At 44.0% G+C, this 25,615-nt stretch overlaps 2 protein-coding genes across 5 annotated transcripts in view; one reads left to right on the top strand and one right to left on the bottom strand.

Moving 5' to 3' along the window:
• Nucleotides 1-1,446: 1,446 nt before the first annotated feature.
• vrk1 (VRK serine/threonine kinase 1) lies at nucleotides 1,447-11,007 on the bottom strand. 4 transcript variants are annotated; one of them, XM_067243188.1, is made up of 13 exons: nucleotides 10,951-11,007; nucleotides 10,181-10,340; nucleotides 10,000-10,055; nucleotides 9,712-9,781; nucleotides 8,837-8,924; nucleotides 8,460-8,568; nucleotides 7,920-8,012; nucleotides 6,835-6,967; nucleotides 6,520-6,640; nucleotides 5,645-5,703; nucleotides 4,042-4,217; nucleotides 2,018-2,108; nucleotides 1,447-1,817 (listed from the first exon to the last, which is right to left on the bottom strand). In XM_067243188.1, exons 2-13 carry the CDS (start codon nucleotides 10,338-10,340, stop codon nucleotides 1,660-1,662), a joined length of 1,314 nt encoding a protein of 437 aa, XP_067099289.1. In that variant the 5' UTR covers nucleotides 10,951-11,007; the 3' UTR covers nucleotides 1,447-1,659. The 4 variants fall into 4 exon arrangements, with proteins under 4 accessions (XP_067099289.1, XP_067099288.1, XP_067099290.1 ...); XM_067243187.1 differs by lacking the exon at nucleotides 10,951-11,007 and adding an exon at nucleotides 10,826-10,842; XM_067243189.1 differs by lacking the exon at nucleotides 10,951-11,007 and adding an exon at nucleotides 10,648-10,717.
• A 580-nt stretch (nucleotides 11,008-11,587) lies between these two features.
• si:dkey-288a3.2 (protein phosphatase 1 regulatory subunit 37) overlaps nucleotides 11,588-25,615 on the top strand; it is a 36,505-nt gene continuing 22,477 nt past the window's right edge. Inside the window, exons 1-8 of the mRNA XM_067243882.1 lie at nucleotides 11,588-11,735; nucleotides 12,768-12,865; nucleotides 18,495-18,540; nucleotides 19,766-19,866; nucleotides 20,043-20,162; nucleotides 21,496-21,643; nucleotides 24,011-24,166; nucleotides 24,465-24,577. Of these exons, the coding sequence (XP_067099983.1) occupies nucleotides 11,588-11,735; nucleotides 12,768-12,865; nucleotides 18,495-18,540; nucleotides 19,766-19,866; nucleotides 20,043-20,162; nucleotides 21,496-21,643; nucleotides 24,011-24,166; nucleotides 24,465-24,577 (930 nt within the window). The remainder of the gene's footprint in view (nucleotides 11,736-12,767; nucleotides 12,866-18,494; nucleotides 18,541-19,765; nucleotides 19,867-20,042; nucleotides 20,163-21,495; nucleotides 21,644-24,010; nucleotides 24,167-24,464; nucleotides 24,578-25,615) is intronic.

Raw genomic sequence — 25,615 nt, 5'->3', positions numbered from 1 at the left:
CACGCTCCGCCGTGCCGCCCTCGGCCCCAGCCTGGTGGGCAAGCAGCAGGCGGGGGTGTACAGCCAGCACACAAGCGCCCGGGGAAAAGATTCCGGTCAATCAATGACCGCAGTAGTGGGTCGTGGGTGGAATTATGGCATCTCCCATCGTTTAGTGTGTGTGCTGGCCAGGAAGGGGAAACAGGTGGTGGTGTTATGTTTAAGTGCCCTCCTCTGTCCTTCCCTCCCCTGGACCCACCCCCCTCCGATGTGTCTATCATTATGTGCTACTGCCCCCTACTGAGGAGCAATGGCTATGCGCCCCCAAGGTCAGTGTGTGGTTGAGAAGGTGGTGGTGTGCTGGTTGGGTGTATGCTTGTGTGTGTGTTGTGTGTGTAGGTGGGCTTCAGGCAGGGGGGCACTTAATGCTCCTGCGGCTGGAGGGATCGATGCCACCTTCAGCCATAGGGCCCCCCCCCCAGGCCCCACCAAACACAAACATTAGGAATGCCATCTTCCTTTGTGTGTGTGCGGCCCACTCTAACAGAAGAATCAGGGTCTGAGGTGTGACGAGGCCAGGGCTCACTGTCACAGTAGGGACATCATATACTAAACATGACAGAACCAGGGACACAGCACCAAGGCTAAACACATCCTCTCATCAAAGGATAGTTTCATAAGGATGTTATCAACCAAGAACATTTTCAACCAAGACAAAACCAATTTCTATAATGACCCATTTGAACATACTAAGACTCATAGCCAAATATATTTACAAACATCATGTGACCAACTTTATTTTTGTCAAATGTTTGTCAAAGGTTTTCCTCTGATACTAATACACATTAGTCCCCTTGACCTACGCTTGGCTGGAATCATCCATTTCCAACTGGGTCTTTTAAAGACAAATCGCTCTAATTTGCAGCAGTTTCTCAAATGATGTTGACCAATTTGCGTCCCTACTTATCAGCTCCAATAACTTGTCCTGTTTGGCCAGTGGTCTGCGGTGAAGGAGGAAGGCAGCGGGGGCAGCAGGCCCAGACACAGGGCCACATCAAGAGCTCCGAGCAAACTTTAATCCCCATCAGGCCTTAATTTGGGAATGGTGCTCCAATGAACGTTGCAGTACAGAAAGATGACCAGCTCTACTTAAAACCCTGTTTAAATACTTATGAAACACATCTCATCTCCATTCCCAAACTCCTCTCTGATGTAACCTGACTGGATAGGGGAAAGAAAGTGCTGCCTAGCTAATATCCACGCCGTCACAGCATATCAGAGATTCACAGTGAGGACATACGCATTTTTGGAGAATTCAAGAGCGCACTCGAGCTAAAGAGTTAAACCAGGCAGTAGAAGAGGGTAAAACTGAGTCAAAACCTCTCCTGTATCTTCCTCTTACAGTTGATACGTCACATCTATTAAGAGGTAGATAAAACAAGTATAAGTAAATAAATAATACTCACAACAATCTTAAAATGTATTTATTATCCAACCAGTGGCGTTATCATCCGATTATTCAGGCGTGCTAATAAAGGCCAATGACAAAAAAAATAGCAGAACAGACAGTTACAAACCAGACTGTACAAAAATCCAAAAAAGTACATTTCTTAAAATCAGTGAAAAGGGGTTAGAAGATTGAGAAACAGAGAGAGACAGAAGGAATGGATGAGAGGTAGACTATGGGTTTTTCTTGGGTCTTCCTCTGCCCTTCTTGACTTGTGGTTCTGGGGACGCTGTTTTGGCACTGACAGCAGCTTTCCTCTTGGGAGGGGCCTTCTTTGGACTCACTGCCTCCTCAGCGCTGGTGCTGGTACTTTTCTTGACCCCATTGACGGCTGCCATGACACAGACAGAAGTTAGTCTCATGGAGAACTTCACAGCACTCCTCCACATTAGTCAAAAGGGATGACATGAAATTGTTCCTATGGTTGCGGGCTTCCTAGGTCTGGTGTCTATGGGACCTGTGGATTTTGGAACACTAAAGCAGCCCGGCAATTTAAAGAGAACAGAAAACCTTAAAGGAGGAGAAGCTTACCTTTCTTCCTGGCGACAGCCCTTTTCTTGGCTGGCATACCGTCAGTCTCATCCTCCTCTTTCTCCACCACTTTCTTTCGCTTGGTGGTCTTCTGTGAAAGTGAAGAGAAACAAGAAAGAGTGAACAACTCATCTCCGAGCGATGAAGACATGAAGTCCGACCTCCCCACTGACTGGGTGGCTTGAAGGTGCCTAGAAGAAGGTGAAGCTAGGTTACCAGGACTTCTCGATTGAAACGGTTTGAACGGCTGGAGGCTTGCAACCAGCATTGCTGATGTTCGAGCAGATATAATTATTGCTGCGTAGCAAACGAGGATGCCCTTGGCAGATCTAACATATTAAAATGACCCATTAGAACATTTTGACCGTCGCAATCTAAATAGCCGCATTTGGCAGAGGATCATTCTGGTGTCTCACAGATGTTGTGAAGACGTCAGGGAGCCGATTTCAGGATTTTTCCCCGATTTGAACACTCAGGGGGGAAAAAAAGGTAGACGTAACCTTTTAGCATTTCCATGAAACACGACTTTAATTTGGCTCTCTGAAAAGAGAAAAAAAAAGATAGAAAATAATTCGTCCCTGCGATCATTCTCATTGTATCGGGGCCTTGGCGTCACAGGAAGGAGAGGTGCACTTAACGACGGCAATCAAAACCCGTCCCTCCCTTTTTCTTTCTCTCTCTCCCTGTAATGAACCCCCTCACATACCCCCCCCCCAAATCCTCACCTGGACTTGAACTATCGCTCACCAAGCGCCCCCCTCCACCCCCCCGCCCCACACACTCCGACCCCCCCCCCCCCCCCCCCCCACTCTCTCCTCTTTTTGCCGCCTTCCATTTTTGCCCAATTTCTTCCTCATGATTACCATGCGGACCCCGCTGAGGTGAACAGATTGGCTGGATAATTACATACAATAACGGCGGCGGGAGCAGGTAACCCCTCCGCTGGCACGGGCCAGCTCCCCGGTGGCACCTTCCATATGCAGGCGTGCGGGCGAGCGCCATAGACGAAAGCGGGGAGGGAAAGGGAAAAGAACAAGAGCGTGACAGAGGCTTGGGGCGGAGGGGGGGTAAGGGGTAAGGGAGGACGAGAGACAATGAGGAGTGGCGGACGGGACGGATGAGGGAAAGAGACAGAGGAGGGGGATGGAGGGGAGGAGTTAAGAACGAAAGGAGAAAAAGAAAGATGGATGGAGGAGAGGAGTTAAGAACGAAAGGAGAAAAAGAAAGATGGATGGAGGGAGAGGGCGTTGATTGCGGGAGGCACGGCGGATCTCCTAAGGTTAGCGTTTCAGCACATTTGTGGAACATTAGCCGAGGGATAAACATGGGTAGTGTACCTCGCAGACCTGTTCCAGAGACGGAGGGCAGCGAGCGAGCGAGCGAGCGAGAGAGAGAGGGTGAGGTAGAGGGGAGATGGACAGAGAAAGAAATGGGAGGGAGGAAGGGAGGGAACGCATCGGAAAAAGGGAGACGGCAAAAAGTGAAAGAAGGAGAGGCGGAAGAGGAGAGCAAAGAGTCGAGGGGAAAAGGTGGATGATGAAGATGAAGCAGAGACATGAGAGTAAAAGGAGGGAGTGGGTTAGGGGTGGCAGATACATCGTGCTCTTGAGCCGTCTCAAACAACCCAGGAGAAAAATGCAACCAGGTTTAGGAACACAAACTGGCCTGACTATACAATGGGTAGCCCTCATCGTGTATATGTTTGTGTCATGCGTTCGGGGAGGGGGGTGACACGTCAATAAGAAACGGTCAAGGCATCATCTGTTAAAAGCATCAAGCTTTAATTGTATTTGAAAAATCAATGTGCTCTGTGTTAGCTGTGCTAACCTGCTCAATTAGCCACGGCTCGTGAGCGTGCATTTTTACATTTCAAAATGGCTTTGACAGGTAAACAAATTAAATGGGGTTGAAACCGGATCCCTTTTAAGGGTCTAGGATTAAGCAAGGTTTTTGAAAATGTAGAGGCACGTGTGGAGGTGCATGACACACCTCTTACAGCTTGGTGTGTGTGTGTGGATACTGACCTTGACAGGAGACGAGGGCCCGGCACCGTTGACCTGAGTTGAGAAATCCAGCTTATCATCATCTTTGGCGCCGATGGACTTTAGCCCCGCCTGCAGGATGGAACGCAGCTTCTGATAGGCCGGTTTGTCCGTATAGCTCAGGGACTTGACCTCTTCCATGAACTTCTCAAGTTCATCTGATGTTTGAAAAGAAAAAAATCGCATGGAAAACACAATTAGGCTTTCACGTGTGGTTTCAGAGGTATAATAACACTGAAGAGGGTGCTGTTTGTTTTATTCCACGGAATGAAAGTGATTTCTTGAATTTGAAGATCAAAGACTCTGTTGGGAAAACATCCAATTCATCACACATCCTTTTGTTCTACTCGCTTCACAGTAAACAGAATGGAAACTCGGAGGGCCCTTAAAGACGCGACAAGGCGCCACGCGGCGGCGGGCCGCCGAGTTGACGCGCGAACGCAAGCGCTCGCAGCGCCGGTGGTGAACACGCCACATTGTCCCAAAAGCTTCTGCCAAATAAGCTGCTAGTTCCTGTTTGCAATCCCTCTTCATGGCGCCACGCTCGGAAACTGACCCAGGGGCTATGCAGCGTGAGAGAGAGAGCGAGAGAGAGAGGTGACGGACAGGGAACGGAAAGAGGAGAGTGTGTGTGTGTGTGTGGGGGGGGGGGGTGCACTGCATGTCGCGTTTCCTTCCCTCCTTCTGCTCTGACGTTCCTTCTCATCACCCCTTCCCTCTTTCCGTTCCCCCCAAACCCAGACTGTTGTTTACCCTCGCCTGGCACTAAGAGCGGTCACACCAAACAGAATGAGACAGCGTGATGATGACGATGATTAGGATGGCGGCCATGACGGTACAGGTCCATCTCTCCTCTGGCTTATTGCGATGCACGCCGTGACAACAGCCTGTGGCGGTTGTGGCGTCGAACGCGCCCCTTCTGTCACGCTGGCTGCCGGCCGCCGAGCCGAGCAGGAGCGCTGGTGAGGGTACGGCAGGGTTTGGCGGTACGGTGTGCGCGTTGTGAAAGGGATTTCTAATGTACTTTCCAATTTAAAAGCAAAAAGGGTTAAAACACATGGAACTCCGTCTCACTCTAAAGCAAATCAACTTTGCTCGAGCCCTCCCCCCCCCCCCGCCCCCGCCTGTGCCTTGCGCTAATGCACCCTTCATGGGAGAGGAGTTTGCCGCCTCACCGCAAAGTTAAAGTGGGAAGTTTTTGGCCGAGGGGAATTAGCAGCGGTGCTAATGAATTAGCGCTCATTACGAGCATGAATCAACAGGTCCCTCTGCTCATTATGAGAGGGAACAGACATTACGAGGTAAAGAAGAAGCGTGCGCCGTATATGAGCACATGTCGAAGTGAGCGTGTGTGCGAGTCAAACCAGGAGGTGCTTCAGTTCAATTAGCGCCCTGGCTGTAAACAGAAGCAGGAGTTTCATTCTGTTGGCAACACAGGTGTTTCTCAAGGCCCCGATCCACAGCACACTGTTTCACTTGCAAACACTGCGAGGACCAATTGCACGTACATGCATTTCTTTCTTTTTTTTTATACAATTCTATGTATATCTATATACAAGTCACACATTTGCGTTGATGCCCTTACCTGGTTTGTCTTCAGAGGGGAAACATTTGGAGATGAACTCTGAGACATTCTCTTGGCATCTGTTGGAGCAAGTCAACAAGTTAGAATCTCAGCACATCAACTGGAAAGGCAGCACACACACACACAAACACAACAAGAGCTGGTTTAATGTCTACGGCTTTTACAAGCTCCTTGGGCCTTTCAATGGCATACCGTTAATTACTGGCACATACCATTAACTAATCCTCAGTGTGACATGGTTTACAACTGCTGTCTGTGCGCTGTCACGGACAGCTTCCACGCTGGCTGAAGTTCACACAAACAGCCACGAGGGTAAACAAAGATGTCCTGAAATATCTCTTTGGATGCTGTTTTACCTCATTTGTGAGAGGTGTGTGTACTTGTAAGAATGGGCGTCTGTGCAAGCCCCAGCAAAACATAAGTCTGTGTGCACACGAATGTGTGTGGTACATGTTCTGTGTGTGTGTGTGTGTGTGTGTTACATGTTCTGTGTGTGTGTGTGTGTTACATGTTCTCTGTGTGTGTGTGAGTGTGTGGTACATAATCTCTGTGTGGTACATGTTGTCTGTGTGTGAGTGTGGTACATGTTCTCTGTGAGTGTGTGTGTGTGTGCGTGTGCGGTACATGTTCTCTTTGTGAGTGTGTTACATGTTCACTGTGTGTGTGTGTGTGGTACATGTTCTCTGTGTGGTACATGTTGTCTGTGTGTGAGTGTGGTACATGTTCTCTGTGAGTGTGTGTGTGTGTGTGCGGTACATGTTCTCTTTGTGAGTGTGGTACATGTTTTCTGTGTGTGTGTGTGTGTGTGTGGTACATGTTCTCTGTGTGTGTGATACATGTTCTCAGGTTGCACGCCTGTGAGTGTGTCATCTCACTTGATCTTGGAGTCCCTGACGTAGACAGGGTCCTGGAGCTTGTCCTCCCAGGGCAGCTGGCCACACAGCCACTGCACCATGCAGTAGCCCAGGATCTCCAGGTCTCCTCTCCTGCACGGAGCTGCGGGGAACCACATACACAGCCTTACACCTTCACGTCACACTGCCTTACACCTTCACGTCACACAGCCTTACACCTTCACGTCACACTGCCTTACACCTTCACCACACACTGCCTTGAGAGTCCTGATCCATGGGAAACATCCGAATAACTGGCTCTGCTGTCGTGTGCTGCTGGTCCAGTGTGGTACTTACACACTCCTTTGTGTGCGTCGATGCTGGTGAACTCGATGGTGCCGTCGTGGCACCTCTTGGGGTCCTCCTTGTAGTCCTTCAGGACGCCCTCGGGACAGTACCTATAGGCTAGTCCATAATCTACTAAGTAAACCTACAGGTTCACAAACAAAACAAGACCAATTCATGCACACACACACACACACACAGAAACATCTAATTCAATTCAAGCTAAAGCATGCCTTAACAATACATCCACCCTATGTGTGTATGCATATGCATAATGTGTATGTATAAATATACAAATAAGGTTAACCATTGCCTGCAGCCTGCTCCAAAATGACAATTTCACAATAAATACATCTTTATGAGTCCCAAACAAGTGTTTCCAATAACTCTGTAGGCCAGTGGCAGAGAGCTAGCGGCCGCGCTGTACCGCTAACCCCCCTCCAAATCCCCAGGGCTTGATTTTCTAAATTGTAATTTTAAAAATAGCACTTTTAATAACACACCACTGATACATTATTAATCCCCAAATTAAATATTTGCCCCATGTCCCCCCACCTTGTTTGCTCAAAAGAGCTCTTAGCTGCAGTCTAATCTCTCCCTGTGTTTAGAGACACACAATAAAAGCACCCCGCTCGCCTCCTTCTCACACACACTTAATTGAATCTAATGTAGCTGCACAAGAGCATTATAATCAAAATAAATATCAAGCCCGTTTTTTTTCCCTTTACATATCTAGGGGTCAAAGAGGCTTTGCTTGTTTGGAGAGGTAGGAAGGTGGGTAGGTGGACTTTGTAGGAAAATGTCTCCATTCCAGGCAATTATGTGACATTATTTCAGTGAAGTATTAACAGTAGCCTAAGCCTTCAAAGTGTGTTTCTGAAATAACTATCTGACCTGCGTCAAATACATGAGTGTATCAGGCGTTTGGAATTATTCTGGCAGAGTGGGCCTTTTGATACTGTTTATTTGGGTTGATTGTACTGTGGGGGGGGCGTTTTTTCAAACGGCACTTCAACCGGGTTTATGGAGGCTGATGTGTGTGGAGGTGGTTGGTGATTAGAGCCCTATGAGGGGGAAGGGGGAGGGCGTGTACTGACCTGGTCGGGGTTGCTGTGGCTGAGGAGGAGGTTGGACGCTTTGATGTCGGCATGAACATACTCATGCTCGTGGATGTACTCCAGTATATCCAGCTAAAGAAAGAAGGAATTGACAACAAAAAAAATATTTCATATTAGTCATATATTATTGGTATAGCATTGGAACAGAGTTAAAGTTAAAACAAAATATCGGCTCTATTAACCCTTGTGCTGCCTTCGGGTCACATGACCCAAAGGTTCATAACGAACCATCGTTGTGTTTACCCAATTTTACCCAACAAAAAAACAAATAAAAATAATTTTATTTTAACCTTCGCAATGTGGAGGGTCTGAGACAGCCCGACGGTTAAAAGAAAATTCTTCACTTTGTTTTTGTATGCAGTAAAGTTGTCACAATACGACGGTGGGTAACAATGACTGATGGGTCAGAATGACCCGAAGAGAACACAAGGGTTAAGTACTGTGAGTCCCAAATTGAGGGACGTGAAGAACACAACAACAGATTGGCGTGGAATGAAGGAACTATGGTTAATATCTTACGAGTTTCAGCCCAAGCTGCAGGACCAGCTTTCGGGAGAAGCTCTTTCCACACTCCTCAAACTTCTTCTGCAGGTCTGTCCCAAACCGGTCCATCACCATGAACCTATACCTGAGAATACAAGAGGAAGCAGAAATTATTTAGATACCTGTCCTGATGTGTCAGCCAAAACTATTGTATTTACCGGCATGAGGTATGTTTGGGTGTGGCTGAAGCATGCTAGATATTGTCTGCATATATTTGTGCTTGCTGGATTAACCACAAATGTCCTCTGACTTGGATTGAAGCAAGTTAATCCTACAAAGAACAAAGCCATCTACCTGAGTGTATGGGAGAAAGATTACTGTCAAGGAATTGGAAAAGCTCTCCAATGACTCACCGTCTCCCTCCATTCTCATGAAGACCTGACCCCCAGTACTTTGGAACACCTAGATACTTTATCTTGTGAGACTTCATCCAGGTCTGAACTAAAATGTCAAAAATGAGTACGTCAAAACTCTAATAATCTAATAGTATCACACCCATTATGGGTAGAACATTAAAAAAAACATACATTTGAATAGCCCTTTTTACAAGCAATGTCACAGATGGCTTCACAGACGCCCATAGAACTGCCCCTCAGCCAACCTAAACCCTCAAGGCAGACAAGGAAAAACTCACAGGAAAGCCTATCATATTTAAAATTTAGAAATCACTCAAAATTGACATTGAAAATGTTCATCTGAATATGATAGAAATTGAATATGCAAAAAAAGAAGCCATTTCTAGGTATACCCTTTCAATACACTCTAACTACATTATAAGCTTGATGTTGGTGGAGGTGGTGATGCTCAAAGTAATAAGAGCAGAATTCCATGGGGGGAGACCTGAATGTGTGCGGCCGCGAGCTAATCTGCTGGTGGGACAAATATTTACCAACAATGCGATACTCCCCATGAATAAAATATGAGCCTCTGGTTCCTTAGTAATATAACAGTTAATTGTCAGGGGAGATTGACATTTGGATTGTTATTATATAAAATGCAAAGCTGTGGCCTTGGGGCGAACGCCACAGCCACCAAAGGCACTATGTAAGCGAGGAGCCTTCTTCCGTAAGAGGCCCAGAAAGGAACAGAGACAACCCACAACTTTGTTTTTAATTAAGAAAGTTGATTGTTTGCTCCTTGCTCTGTGTAAAGAGAAAGTTTGTAGGGCCTCCTGCTGGTGGAGGGGGGGTGTATGTGTGAGAATATAAGTGAGGGTGTGGCAGCATACTCAGATCAGGCTTGGCAGCTCGCATGTAAAACTTGAGTTCAGAAAACAGAGGTCCATTGTCACTTGGTTCCTAGGAAGAAGACATTTTTTTTAAACACACGTAGTTACGAATTGATATGATTCCAAACTCTCACTCTACATGTCACTAATATGCACAGCATTATACTGAGGCTAGATGGTAAAACAGGCTCTCTTGTACTTTAATAAAAAGAAGCTTAATCTGACCATGAAGAACAGAAGGGGAATTCAGAAACCCTGTCAGTTAGAAGAATTAAGCAGATGACTCACCACTTTGATGACATATGCAGCATTTGCTCCAACTGGTTTGGGTGCATTTTCATCAGCTGGAGGGAAAACCAAAAGGTTAAAATACTTGCTGTGTAAACTGGAGAAGAACAGGTATAAAGAAAGTGATTGCTTTGCTCATTTCTATCTTTCCTCTGTATACTATAGACGTAATTCTGCTTACCCAAGTACAGCAGTCCAAAGCCTCCCTGTCCTATTGGAGCACCCAGTTTCCAGGACTTCTTGCCAGTGTCTGTCAGTATCTCTCCCGGGGGGAACTCCTCAGCCAGCTTCCTTTTAGCAGGTCCTCTGCCCTTCCCTACTGCCTTGGCTTTAGGCGGCATCTGGATTGCGATTTAAGATTACAGTCGATAGTTAGCTAGATGGCTTATATACATTTCACACAATACATAGTCTACCATATGACCATACTTATTTTCCTCGGGAATTAGGAGATACAGCGTGGAACAATTTTCTAGATAGATGACTATGTACAACAGGATTTAATCTTGTTCCCGTTCAAATCATCTGCAGTGAAACAGACACTAGCTACTTTCCTTGTGGATTGTGTTGCTACAGTAGCAGCTAAAATAGCTAGCTAGCTGGCTGGTATAATTTCACGGAACCATCTAGTATTACTGGGCTGCAGACCTAGCAAAACGTCTCGGTGCTTTCTTGAGCTGGTTAGCCAGTTAGCAACACAGAGCAGCTTGAAAGTACATTACATACAGTAGCTACATGGAATAATAACGAGCTACAGTGTTAACGATTATGGTGGCCTTGCATTCTGCTGCCGTTTTGAAGTCTTCAGAATGAGTCGCTGACTTACGTTAGCTTGCCAACGTAACATCGTTGAGGCACATGTCATGGTAATTTACGTTATGATGTGCAGATGCATGCACAAGTCATTTAATAGTTGTGCATTTTATTAAAATAAAACATGTCAATATCTACCTTTACTGCTGTTTCCAAAGTTATCCTTGATGCGGCTCTGAACTTCCCGCAAAACTCTCAAACAGGAACGCGATTCACAAATCTGCGCAACCCTATTGGTTAAAAGAACTGCGCCACATATTAAAACTCACAAGGATTATGGGAAATTGTGTTTTTTTAATACAATTGGAAATATGGAGGTGGAGGAGAAGAGAAAAGAGGAACGATGAAACCAGGACTGGTGGATGAGGAAGATTATGAGGTTGTGAGCATATCATTTTTGTAGGTAATTCATTTGACCTCAGGTTTGACAGATTTGGTTTCACCTACAGTGCAGGACACACATGTGACTCATTAATAATATATGGATATACTGGTGTCCAGTATCTAAATAGGTAGGCTAATACCAGGCAGCCACAACAGAACTTCAGAGCCAAGGGAAAAATTCACTTAGAAAACCTCATCTGTTCCATTGATGCTGCTACGACAGCAAGATGTTTGTTGACCTAAAGATCTAATTCTAGGGTATACTTTTGTATGGCATTCTAAAGTGAGCTAAACTGTCACCAAACTTCTTCAATTTGAGGTGAACAACGTCTGTTCAAAGTCAGGTCCTTCACTAGAAAGAATATCAAGTTGGATTTATGAAACAGAAACAATGACCAAACGAAGTGACAATGACAGCGACAGTTGTCCGGTGCCAACCCTGCTGCACAAGAAAAGCAAAGGGGAAAAGCATGTGTCTTTTCCTCCAGATGAAGAGATTGTGTCTGGCTTCGCAGAGCACAGGGACCCAGGCAGAGACGGTGAGATCATGCCTTTGGTTTATACTCAGCAAAGGAGTTTTTGTACATGTTTAACTGTTGTGTAATGTAGGCCCATTCCCTTCTACACGAACATCTTCACATCCACGGTGAGAAATGTGAAATTGCACACACATACAACGAAATCATTTGTAGTTGGAGGAGGAACCCTTTATTTTGTTTTAAGTGCGGCTTAATTGGAACGTTTGTGTTTTACAAAGAGCACTAATTTAGTGTTGATGCCTTCTGATTTGCTTCCTTACTTATTCTGCTACTGCCTAGTCTCTCACACACTGCAATCTATGATCAGCAATTGCATAAACATGCTAACCAACATATGTTTTGAAATGAATTAATTAATGAGATAACTTTAAATGAATTGTCTAAGATTTTCAATACAGTGATGCATCCGGAGGCATACTGAGAGGGTTTGTAAACCCTTTCACAAGAAGTTATGTGTGTGGGTTGGGGCTTGTCAGTCTCAAAGGGAAAATGACTGCAAGGCTGATCATTCAGTATTTACTACACTAAGGAAAATAATGCCTGTGAATGAATGTGAAAAGTTTCAACAAAGATGTTAAATAAATAGTAAATAGTAGTTTGTTGTAATGTCAGATTTAAGACAGTCTGTCATCAAGTTATGATTGCAAGTAACAAAACAATAACAGTACTCCAGTCAAGAAAATCACAAAATCATATAAAAAACAAACCAAGACAGAGACATTCTGTTGTCTCCATCCTTCAAATCCTGGAACTGCTCAATACATATCGTTTTGTAAGAAGCTCACTCCATATACAATAAAGTGTGTGTAATAAATCTGATCGCTTGATTGGCTGATTGATAGAGCACACTCATCCTTTCTCTGCCCTTCCCACACCAATGAGTCTCACATCCTCCCTCCCCACAGTCAATCAGACACGTACAGTTTGCCGTATGGCACTTTGAAGTCCCTCTAAGCACTTTTGAATGGGAGCTCCCAGTTCACTGGGACAAGGAGACATTAAAGCTGTAATGACTGTATTCTTCTATTTTAGTTGACAGCCTCACCTTGGCAGAGGTAATTCTGGCCTACAAGAAGAGCTGTGAAAGGCACCAAGTGGAACCCAACCCCAAGATTGTGGAGCAACTGGAGGTAAACTCTAAATAATGGATATTTTTTGCATTCTTATTTTAAACTAAGAACTGCTAAATGTTACAATCCATATGGTTCCCACAACGGGTCTACTTTAATGGACATTAAGAGACTAATTTAGGAATTTATGAAAAATGTCTTGCTTTGATGACTAATCTTAACTTTAACTTAATTTATATTGTATCTCCCTTTCAGTTAATTATTTATTATAAGCAGCCAAGTTGGTGAGATGTTACTGTTTGCCAAGAGATAACAAAATATGTATATATGACAAGACCAAGACAAGTCCGTTGCTCAGATAGTGCTTCAATAGGTAGACATTGGTTCCCCAGAATTTGCAGTGACAGGCACATTGAGAATTCCCATATTCAAATTCCTCTGGTAATTTGAATCAGTTCATTCAATCAGCCTCAATCAGGCTTACTGCACAAAAATGACAACATCTCTTGTGCAAACAAGAGGCTAAGAGCAGGTTAACCACCATGTTGGTTTTAAGTTAGTGGGATTGCAAATAATAGCTCAGCTGTAAACAAAAACAAATAAACATGAACAAGTGTACACCCACACTTGGTGACAAACACACACACACACACACATTGCTCGAAACACACCCACATACTGTATGTATAATTCATTTTATGTACTTACTTGCTTTACTCGTAGCCAGCCATGTTGAGAACATTAGTTTCTCCCCTGCATAAATTCATGATTAGATCAAGGAGAATTATTTGTGGAAAATTAGAGACTTAGCAGTGCTTACATTAAGCACACACCCTCTGTATTATCTTGAAGGTACTAATGAACCTACTTGCATTCGAAACGAATGTAGGTGGTCCTTCTAAAAGAGCAAAATATGTATGGTTAAGAGGAGAACTATTTAGCTGAAAGTGCTCCAAGTGCATTCATAATACGTGTATATGCAAAGCAAGACTGTGAGCTTAAAGAGCATATTTATTAAATTAGGTATTTTCAGGCTCGGGTAATCCCCGAAGGATGGCCGTGGAAGACTATTTAAAGCTTTTTATTGTACCCTTGGGCTTTCGCGTTTTTCTTTGAAATGTTTAAGTGGATAACACAGTATTGCTTTTGGTTATGTCTTCATAGGAATGGCAGACAATAGTTTGTGAACCCAAGGCCCATGGCTGCTGTGTTTAAACACACCAACTCCTGAAATCCAGAGAATGCGCTCTTCTTCATTAGATTTTTGTATATCCCCCCCCCCCAAAAATAAAAAAAATAAAAAAAATAAACATTACATTTCCCTTTAGCAACAATGCTGGGTGTCAGAGATCAACTGCACAGGCTGCAACACTCTTTCAGATTCAAAGTGAAACCCTGAACATTGATGCATCGTATAGGTTGACACTTTTGAAGGGTATTTTGAAGGACTGTTGTCTTTTAAAGTATGTAATTGAAGTAATAATTTAGACTTTTTGTCCATTTTCAACTATTCCTTTAAATAGCACGTACATTCATTTGAGTGCACTCTAACTATTTTCTATGAATCTTCAAAAAGCATTTTTTATGTTTGGCAGGAAACACAATAGGAATCAAGTCAGATGTTGACCTGGATTTTAATTGGTATTCTGTCAGAGTTTTATTGGAACCAAGCAGAGTAGGACTAAGCTATGAATTGGTTGCTTGTTGGTGGATGGTCTAGTTAATAGATATTGGGTGTTTCTGTTGCTGATTATTCAGTTGAGTGGACTGAGGAGAAATCAATTACCTCAACATAACTTCCCCCATTTGTTGCTGGGGGAATTAGCACTAAGCACTAAGCCGAGAACATTTCCACTACTCTTCAGGTCACGTTCAATTCACAGATATGCTATTTTGGTAGCAAAATCCCTCACAGAAATATATGAAATCAAATACATCTAATCACAAATGAACAAACGAAGAAAGAGGATTTCTTGTGTATGTTTCTTTACAATCCCAGCTGCTTTTTCAGTTTGTTTCCTGATTAGCGTTAATATTGCTCTGCTATAATGGTGTTACAACATGGATTGTGACTAGTGCCAGTATGTCTTTCACACCACACACACAAAGATATGTTCTCCTTCCTGGTGTAATTCTAAAGGGAACACATTTTTTAAATTAAATGCATGCTGATTGTTATTGCGGCTCCCCGGTGTAGAGAACAGTCAGGCACAAGATAAATGTCACGAAGTAAGTGCTGCACTATTTCCTTGACTGTTGTTAGCGCTTCACATACAAATAAAAAGGGAAAGGAGATTGGAGTGTTTGCGGCTGAATGCTGCCTTATCGAAAACAGTGGGGAAACCGGACATATGTCTCTCTTCTCATTACAATGATAACAGGGGTGGTTAGTGATGCATTTGAAATGCCATGAAGGCAGCTATAGCAGAGCCTGAAGAGGAGGCTGGCTCAGCTTAGGTGGGGGACACAGGAATCTGTGCCCCTTCCGCAGTCATCTCTGTGTGCACTGGCTTAAAGAAAGGATGCAGACCGTCACTTGAGCATCCTTTATTTATAGGTGGCTGAATACAGTGAACAACTCAACGCGTAAACCTTCAGTACACTTCTATAGACCGCTGATATTAATTACACACTGTTTGTTCGTGCCTAATATGCATACGATTAAAATACTAAATAGATAAAAATAAAAATTTGGCTAAACTCTTAGACATGTACATGTGCTGGATATGTATGAGAAATATTGTAATTATGGCGGTATGATTTTCTGGTGTGAATTTTCCACTGTACAGACAGTAGTAAGGATTTGTAAGTGTTGTAAGTACATGTCATTAAAATAAATGGAATTTTTCATGGTTGGTTAGACATACAAGCAGCTTATGTAAGTAGTTTTAGTTAACTGCTTTATGGGTTGGTAGTAGTGATGGCAACATAATTTAGCATTATCTACACTTAGAATTGAAGTTACATTAAAAGTATCATCTGGTAAACACACAATTGAGGTGAACTTTCTGCCGGAGGTTTTGGGGGTTTTCAATCCTATTAGTGTAACCTTAAAGTCAGTTAAGTTGTTTATGCCTCTTCCTCTCTCCTTTGCTCCTTCATGCTTCTCCCACTCTCCTTAGCCTGCTCCCTAGTATTCATCAGTAAGCCACTGTGTCACTGATATGCAATAAACGTGTACTTGGCTTTGGGAAGAAGCATTCTGACTCCTTCATATCTAAACACCATCAAGTATAAATCACGTCCTCACTTTTAAACTTTAATGCGTAGCACCCTCTCTGGTCTTTGCTGATGCACTGATTAGGGGGACTAGCTATCATGGAGGGTATGTGTGCTGTTCATACTGCTGACACACACACACACACACAGCCACACACGCACACCCATACATATAAAGAGAAATGCATGCATGCAGACAAATAAAACATGTACACACAAAACACATACACATGATGACATTAACAACCAATCAAGCAAGTTGAGTATAAAATTTTGTTTTGACACCAACCTTTAAGGAAACAATATATTTTACATGAAGACTAATTAATTATTTTACCAAGTGTACTATCATGAATTTCAAAATCATTACAGATGAACAAAGAGAGACAGTGGGAAATATTTTAAAAGTCAATTAGAATTTTGTGTACGTTTTCATTTTTTTATGATAAATTAAGTTACTAATTTTGTCTATGCTCTTTCTAGACACTGCAGGTTTAATTGCTAATTGTTAACTGGGAATGAATATATTTGCATATTAATTAGCTCCCAATTTACATTTTTAATTTGCCGCCTTCAAAGGGTGTGAGATAAAAGGTTGTGTTATTTTAAATAATTTATCCTTTATTGCAGAAAAGATGCTGAAAGGAAAATGTGCTGGTGACTTTAACCCCTAAGAGCCTTAAAAGTTGCTCTGAAAATCATATTTTTTTCCAACTAATTAAATGGGACTGAAAAAAAGCCTTTTTAAAAGAAATCCAAAGCCACCCAGAGAGTCAGACAGTACGCAGTTTGTCACGAAGAGGACAGAGTGAAGAATGCCAAATGCACCAGAGAGGACTTCTGCAGAAGTCAAGTTTATAAACCATATCCCCTCTCTGCCTGGGAGAGAAATTGCTTTTCTTTTTATCACTCCGTTTTGTCCCTTTCCCTCCTGACACATCAATAGATTTGGCGCCCGGCTCCTTCGTTCCTCTCATTCGCTAGGCAGCAAAGAGCTCCACATCCTGCCGCTGCACAAGGGGGGAGAGGGGGCCCGCAAGTTTGGAAATTCATTAAGATGAAAAACAGCAACTACTGTACTTGTGTGTGTATGTGTTATCTATGTCAACCTTTTATACAGACGTGTTGTACTCTAGCTGTAAGCTTAGTGTTAAGTCTTAGTCTTATGACCATCGATACTGTTTTTTGGCACCAACTATTAATAGTTATTTATCATTAAGATGGATGCATACTGAAGACTATCTTATCATTTAGAGATACATTTAGTTTATATTAAAGAAGGGAATGTGTTGACTGTGAGTGTGCTTGTGTGTAGGAGTTTGTAACAGTGTGTGTGTGTGTGTGTGTGTGTGTGTGTGTGTGTGTGTGTGTGTGTGTGAGAGAGAGAGAGAGAGAGAGAGAGACAGAGATACATTTTTTTTTTTTTTTTTATAAACCCGTATACCTTCATTACTAGTGTAATGTTTAGCCCGTTTAATTGTAATCATAAGGTCTATTTCCTATCTTATTAACTATCGGGAAATACATGCAATAAGATATGATACAATTTGTGTTGATGTGTCATGTTTATTTGCCCGTTCAAAATTAAAATGTTATAGTTAGTATGAATTAAACGCCAATTCCATGTAAACAGTAACATACAGGAATGGTAATTTATGTTGAATCAATCATTTGAAAGTAACATTTTTCCGAAGATATGCTTTTTTTTTTTTTTTCATCTCTCAGACAACATGAGAAAAGAATACATGATTGCAAGTCCTTCTGAATTCTAATTTATTTTGAACAATGAATCATAAGGATGAAAGACAACAGGCCATATAGGAAACAAGACCCTAGCATGGGATTTACCAAAACGAAAGCACTGTGTTTCTTCACTTGATACAGGGAGGGGAACAGCCAAAATCATAACCCAGGGACTGTCTCTTTCCCTCATCTCTTTTCAACATTTCTTCATCAAGAAGAGAAGAGGAGGGAGGGATTTACAATTCCTGTTCTCCATTCTGGCTGTGCACTATCCACGCAATTATGTCGCCCTCCGTGATTGATGCAGTCAAATTAGATGTATGTGGAACAGTGGCTTGGCAAATGAACGCATCAACAGATGACCAGCTGTTTCTAATTAATATACACTGGTTAATTAGGACGTGGTGTTGCCATCAACAGTAAACTGTGTGAAATTCATAATTCATGCTCTGGAGTGGCAGGAGCCAGAGCTCTGAACAAACAAGGCCGAGGAACGGACTAGTATCAGGGTGTAAGGGGAGGAAATGTACAGTACACATTTTTCTTTCTCATGTTCTCTCTCTCAGTCCTGTTCCATCGTTCTCTTCCTCTTTCACTCTCATCCTCTCCATGTATCTTGTTTGATTTGTCGCCTGTGTTCTCTACTCGTCTCTGTTTCGTATTCTCTATTGCACACTGACTCTGCCCGTGTCTCTCCCTTTGTCTTGCTCTGCGTCTCCATCCTCAGCTAGCGACGTGTGTGAAGGGTACACTCAGGTGTCTGGATCTAGAAGGTAAGAGGATTGCTCAGCACAGTATGTATGTTATATTGGGATGTATACGCCTACTCAAAATAGTAACATTGGTTATCAGCAATGTCATTAAAAGGTCATGTATACAGACACTGTACAGAGTAGACTTTGATTTTTAAAGGGTGGAATTTCATATCTTAGATAATGAGTTACAGTGAACTATGTCACATGTATTTTGATAAATTATACATCTCTAACATTAAGTACAGTACTCAGATTTACTTAGATCCAAGTAGTCAAGTAAAAATGACAGAACTTCAAGATAGTTCACATTGTTACAAAGAAGGAGAAAATTAAGACCATTGTTGTTCAGAGCTGTTCCTTTATCTGAGGAACTTTGCTATACTGTTCCATCCTCCACTGTTGAGAAAGGGGAGGGGCCCCAGAATCCAGACCGCTCATTGAGGGTTTAAACAGTCATGTTTGCATGGGATTCCTACATGGGGTCACTGTGCTCCCCCACTCCCCCATCACCTTGTCACACTCTGATGACATCTGACTAGGGGTGACACCCCCTTCCCATTATCAGTCCAATGCAGAGAGGATTAGAAGAATTGATGCCTCTCCACCCCCCTTTTCCGACAGTAGAGTTAAGTGATTATTGTGAAAGGCAAATGATTATGCTAATTATGAATGAATTATCATATTTTCCGCCCCCACCAGCACTACCCCAGTGGAGCCCTCTACCCCCCCCCCCCCCTTCCCTCCACGGTCAGAGAGAGATAAGAGGATCCCGAGGGGAAGGGGTTTGTCAGTGGCAAGGAACTGTTGTGACCATCAACATGTTTCTTCAAGGCTTTGTTGGAAAGTCCTCAGTTGTTGAATAATCAGACGCACTTTAGAGGGGAAGGAACTTGACCTTGCAGGACAATAGAGGGCTCCAAGTCTCCAACAGCGAGGAGATACAAGATATGGATAGTTACTCATGAACACAGATACTTTTTATTTAAGTTTTTTTTTCACAAAACAGTTGGGAAGATAAACAGATTAGAAGCAATTTTTTTCTTTGTTAGCCACAAGGAGGGAAGAGGGGGGGTTGTTGTGTTCAGGGTTACCTAAATTTCCAATCACTGCAGCAACAACAAAAAAGAAAGAAAGAAAGAAAGAAAAAGCATACTCACGTAGACTCCTGAGTGGAGACATGCAATTTTGGCTGTTAGCAAACAACTCCAATTATGTTTGGTTTGATTGCTGGTGTTTCTCTCAGGTGAGCGATTAGAATCCAGCTCTTGCGAGTCTCTGGAAATCCTACTGAAATCACTGCACTTTGATTTCATCAATCTGCGGGCGACGAAACTGGAGGAAAATGTGAGTTTTATGAGGCAAAACTTTTACCCCTTTCCCTACCTAACCCGTCACTCCAATACTTTCGTATTCAGCTGTCCCTGAGTATCTGATTTGATTTTCCATCAAAAGAAGGTAAAACTTTGTTATTGCATCTAGGTTGAATTTAGGCCCTACTCCCACTTTCTTTTTTCTTCCAGGGAGCATCGTCATTGCTGGATATGATTTTATACTATGAACCTACAACACATCTTGACATCTCTGACAACACCAGTATGGGGATATCAGGCTGGAGGGCCCTCTCTCATTTGATCAAGCAGGTACAGTACATTGTACTTCAGTGTAATCTGTTTGTTTGTGTATGAATTCAGAATATGAAAGTGTACCGTAAACTTTTCAAGGGGCACAGTTTGAGCATTCTTGGGTTAGATTGGAAATAAAGTGCCCAGTAGATGTATTATGGGATAGAAAAGTAGAGAAGTTGAGAAGTTGCCTGAGATGCTATTTGGCTTGTGTCGGCTAGATATACCGGTGTATGACCACTCTCTCGCACGCGCACACTAAACACACAGACACCAACACACACCACAGAGGGGAAAAAAGTGATCCCGTCGATCCGGAATGTCATTTCTGACAAGCTACCCAAAATCCTCGAGGCGAGGAAAAGAGTCCCCTGAGTCGGACCCAAGGAGTTAAAAAAATAAAACCCTTCCCAGGATTCTTAGCTGCACACACCAAGAACTCCCACATGCAGGCGGGGATTGTGTTTGAAAGACAGACAGATGAGGCAGGAGTCATTTGCTCATGACAAAATAAGCCAAATGACAAACCACTGCTTTTCCGGGGTTTGAGAGTGCAGGATCCTGGCACGGTGAATTCACTCCCGCGTCAGGTCAATTAGCCGCATAGCGCCAAGATGAAAGAGAGGTGAGGCTGCGCTCTCTGCACTGAAATGGACTTCAAGGGTGAGACCGAAAGCAAGCTCTTAGGCAGTATTACACCAGATCAATCAGAATCACCTGGCTGTATAAGAGGAGGAGGAGGAGGAAGAGGAGGATGGAAAAAAAAATCTGGACACGTTTGATGTGCTGGACGTAGGGAGGGATGAAGGAATGGAGACTAACAATGGCCCCTAGACCTGCCGCTATCCCTCCGTCACTCAGGAAGTGCTTTCTACTCATTTCTGACGTTTGTTTGATGGGAGGAAGTGAGCGATAGGGGCCAGTCCACACCAGGGGCACAGCCCAGACCTTCTGTCTTCCACTCTCCATCTCTCGACCACTCTCGTTTTATTCCTTTCTCTCTCTCCCTCTCTCCCTTTGTCAGTCAAGGTTGTTTTGCCCAGCTCGCAGTTCTCCACAGACAAGCCAGTGTTTGATGCTGGAAGGATGCAGGATGCAGACCAGTCCAGACTTAGGGCACTGCCTAGCTAACCTTTCATTCTCGTTTTTTCTCTCCTTCTCCATCCTTCGCACACTGTCAGTCATCTGACTCATCAGTCTTTGATGAGGGCGGGTGAGGTACAGGACAAAGACTTGTCCGTACTGCTTCTATAGCCATTCAGCCTCTCTCTCTCTTTCTCTCTCTCTCGTCATGTGTATGAGAGTGTATATGTGTATCTGATGATACTGTGCTGTGTGTTTATCTCTGCAGAGTGGCTGTCTATTGAGGCTGGATGCCTGTAAGGTGTCCATGCAGGGCTATCCTGCCCAGGCCTTGGCTAAAGCTCTGCCCAGCAGCCGGCTGGCCGTGCTCAGCCTCCACGGTTGCTACCTCAGCGGCAGGCCCCTCTTCACACTTGGTATGACCCCCCATACACACACACACAGCCCGGCAGGTATGCATCAAGAGCAAGACATCTACTGTATATCAGTCTAGCTTTCGAGTGTAGACGTGTGTGTGTGTATGTGTGTGTGAGTGTGTCAGAGCGTTGTCCGCGCTCGGCCCCGGCCAGCAGGAACAGATGATGGAGGACAGGAAGAGGAGTGGCAGATTTTGGCCCCGCGACCCTCACAGTGGGACTGGCCTGGGATTAGATGTCCTAATCTTCAGCCTGTCACTTTACACACCGCTGCACCGATCGACTCTGGCACCGCGGCCAGGAACGCACACACCGTACTCCACTAGCCAGGGCTTGAGACACTGCCCTTATATCCAGCATTGTAACTAATTACCTTCAAAGATACACTAAAGGACATTAACAGTTACCTGAATATTCTCTCCAATCGCCACAGTTCCGCTCCTGTACCACAAATGTTACGTTTCTCAAGCATTTATAGATCATCTTTATGTGACAAACTGACCTGAGACCTTTCAAAGCACTACACGGTATAGGTCCTCTCTTCAATGTATTGTGGAAGCTTAGGTCACTGTTGAGATGCAGAAACGATAAAGTGCATCTCCTCCAACAGAATGTTGTCTTCAAGGACAGCCTCCAATATCCTGCTGAGGGAAAATACAGTCCTACAGTCATATTCACCAACATTGGTTTTAGATTGTATTTATATATTTGACTGTTAGAGACTTGCCAACTGTCAACTGAGGGCAAAAAGGTGTAAAGATAAGAGATTTCCCCCATGCTCCGGCCCCAACACTTCCTCTTGTGGGCTCGAGTCCCAGTGTCCTTGGTAACCTTCATTGATTGGCTGGTGTTTCATCTCCAAGACGTAACCGTGGCGACCGAGGTGGCCTCCTTTTGGAGCAGCGGGGGTCCGGGCTTGTGGACAGGAGCGATCGGGACGGGGGTGGAGGAGGGGGAGGTGACTTGACCTGCAAATGAGATGGAGGTAGAGAGAGGCACACACATTTACACACTCTGTACTGTATGCACACACACACGTTTAAGCGTGTATGCAGACAAGAGTGGAAAACTTGCATAAATAAACAAGGGAGACACACACACACACATAGACAGACACGCATGAACATATACACACACAAATGCGAATGCACACATACACGCACAGGGGGCTGTGTGCACTTAAAAGACACATGGGCATGCTCACATGCACACTAACTGTCCTTCTCTCTCAAATGTTTCGGAGGGTTAGAAGACAAACCAAAGACGGAAAATACTTTAAACTACAAACTAGAGAAAGTCAGGCTGACTTCCGACGCGCCAGACTGCTGTGACACAGTGTGCTCTTCTATTTCCTCGCCACGTAGACGGGGACCCTGTCCCTTTAAAGCCTCTTGGATCTATTTGATATTTAGGGGCTGTGTGTTTTGCTCCAGTCATCCCTCCCCAGCCCCTTGTGAGCCCCCCTCCATGCCCTCCCCTGGCCCCCTCCTACTCGGCAGGGGGCCCAGCTGCAGATCATTGCCTTCGATCGGAGGGGCCCTGATTGCGGGTCTGGGGCGCTGGTGCTCGCGGTGGAGTCCTCCAGATCAATCCCACCGATCCCTCTATTTGGTTCCCACTGTGACTGATGACAATGTTGGCATTCGGCATGCAGCCCAAAGGGCCTGATCAAATCTACTGCATCGATCTGGCCGGGATGGACCACGTGAGCCCCAACACTTAGACAATCTGACAAACTGGGGCTCAAACACACACACGTACTGGACACACGCGCTCTCTCTCTCTCTCTCTCTCTCTCTCTCTCTCTCTCTCTCTCTCTCTCTCTCTCTCTCTCTCTCTCTCTCTCTCTCTCTCTCTCTCTCTCTCACACACACACACACACACACGATGACATACACATATTCACATGCACACTTACACACAATCTGTCTCCCTATAAAGCACAATGATGCACACAATAACACATGTACTCTCTAACACACACACAAGCTTTCACATGCCAGGCTCCCAATCTTAGAACAGAGTTCTATACAATAATGAGAGTGAAGCGATAATGTTATAATGTCAAAATTGTGTGTGTGTGTGTTGGGGAAGGCATTGAATTGGAGATTTGGCCTCGCTCTGACGAAAAAAGCATGACTATGATTCTCTACAAATCATTCATCGTACAATGGGTAAGAAGTGGCACTTGATCTTTACCACTGTAATCGAACGTGAGAGCCTACGCCGCACTTCTCTCTGTTCCAACAATACTGCAACTCCGGGTCTCACAAATTACTTTCAAACAGACCAAGTACAGTGTGCTGTGCTCAACTATTGAACAAACTTGACTGACAAATTGCTTTGTTCCTGTCTCTGTTCCTGTAGTTGGGGCGTTGAAGACCAACAGAGGCCTTCAGGAGCTTTACCTAGCTAGCAACAAGCTCAACAGTTACCAGGACTCCATGCAGTTAGGCGATCTCCTCAGATTCAACAGCACCCTCCGAGTTCTGGACCTTGGCCACAACACTATAGCTGACGCAGGTATTCAACTGTCTTCAACCTCGGGTACCATACCTGTACACTGTAGTCACGCTAGGAAGCATGAATGGAACCAGTGCACTAAAGTGTGCCTTAGATAATGTATTGGTTAAGTTAGGAAAATCTAGGCCTAAAGATCTTGTGTTACTCCGTTAAAGCATAGATTTACATAATTGATGATGTTTTTAAGCTGAAATGTATGTAACAGTTCACGCTTTCATGCTGAGTGTTTATAATAGTGTGTTTAAAACTTGTTTACTACAGTTTTTTTGTAATGCTGTCTCATGGTTGTCTGGTCTAGGTCTGGAGGAGATCTGTGAAGGTCTGAAAATGCAGACTGCTGGTCTGAGGGTCCTCATGCTGAACAGCAACATGATCACTTACAATGGTCTGGTGTATCTTGCCAAAGTTCTGGTGAGTAACTCCTATCATAGCTCTGACGCACTGTCAAACACTAGCAACGTATTATTCATTCTGCACTGCTTGGTTGTTAGATTTCCACCTCTCTGCTGCATATCACACCGTATAATCCCTAATAATATCCACTGGCTCTCTCAGCCGCTCCGATTGGCGGCCTAAACCCCACCTTCATGTCGTGTGGTGATTGCGTGGAATCAAAAGAGTCTAAATTAAAGGGCTGCCTCATTGCGACGAGGCCAAAAGGCATTCTGAAAGACAGCCCACCAAGACCAAAAACACAGCCTCCCACTGACACCCCGCCCCTCAACTGGCCTCCATTTCAACACCGAAACAGGAACAGTTTGATTAAATAATAGATATGTGTTTGGGAGGACCACTCATGCCGCCTGCCATTAACAAGGATAAGAAGATGTGCTCCTCGCCCCTAATGATGATAATTAGGCCGCTGGCTGCTTGTGTCGAATATGATGCAGGAAGAGCTGTTATTAACCTTTCTGTTTGGTTGTATCCGCTTCTCCCTCGCTTGTGCCCTCCGTGAGCTTGTCTAGCCTGCTGAGGAAGTGAGGAAAGAGGAAACAGAGGCTGAGAGAGATGCAGATCTAGACCAGACACAACCGATTCCGTGTTACTGACGATCATGGTGGAGACGATTGGATGTAGATTGACTGAATATATTTGGTTCTTGTTTGTGGTGGCATAAACATTTGTAGTGACTGCTGAGGTATTCACACGTATTAGCGCCAGTTTTATATAAAATCTAAATTTTGTCTAAAATTAAGAGGTCTTTTCAGTATCTACAGCACATGACATTCATTCATGGAGTTAATATGAGACCAGAAAAACATATCTATTCTTGTGCCTTAATGTGTTTTAAGTTGTTGTTTTTTCTGTACATTTTCCGGATGGTTTTTAGGTGTCCTTCAGGTGTTCCTTAGTTTATATCCCTCTCTCCTCAGAAAACTTCCAACCTGTTGTTTCATTTATGTTGGGTTTAAAATCAGGTCCTATATCCTGTCTTTCCCCACAGTAACA

This window comes from Osmerus mordax, chromosome 9, assembly GCF_038355195.1.
Source record: "Osmerus mordax isolate fOsmMor3 chromosome 9, fOsmMor3.pri, whole genome shotgun sequence".
NCBI classification, from domain to species: domain Eukaryota; kingdom Metazoa; phylum Chordata; class Actinopteri; order Osmeriformes; family Osmeridae; genus Osmerus; species Osmerus mordax.
This window is presented reverse-complemented; position numbering and strand designations above follow the sequence as displayed.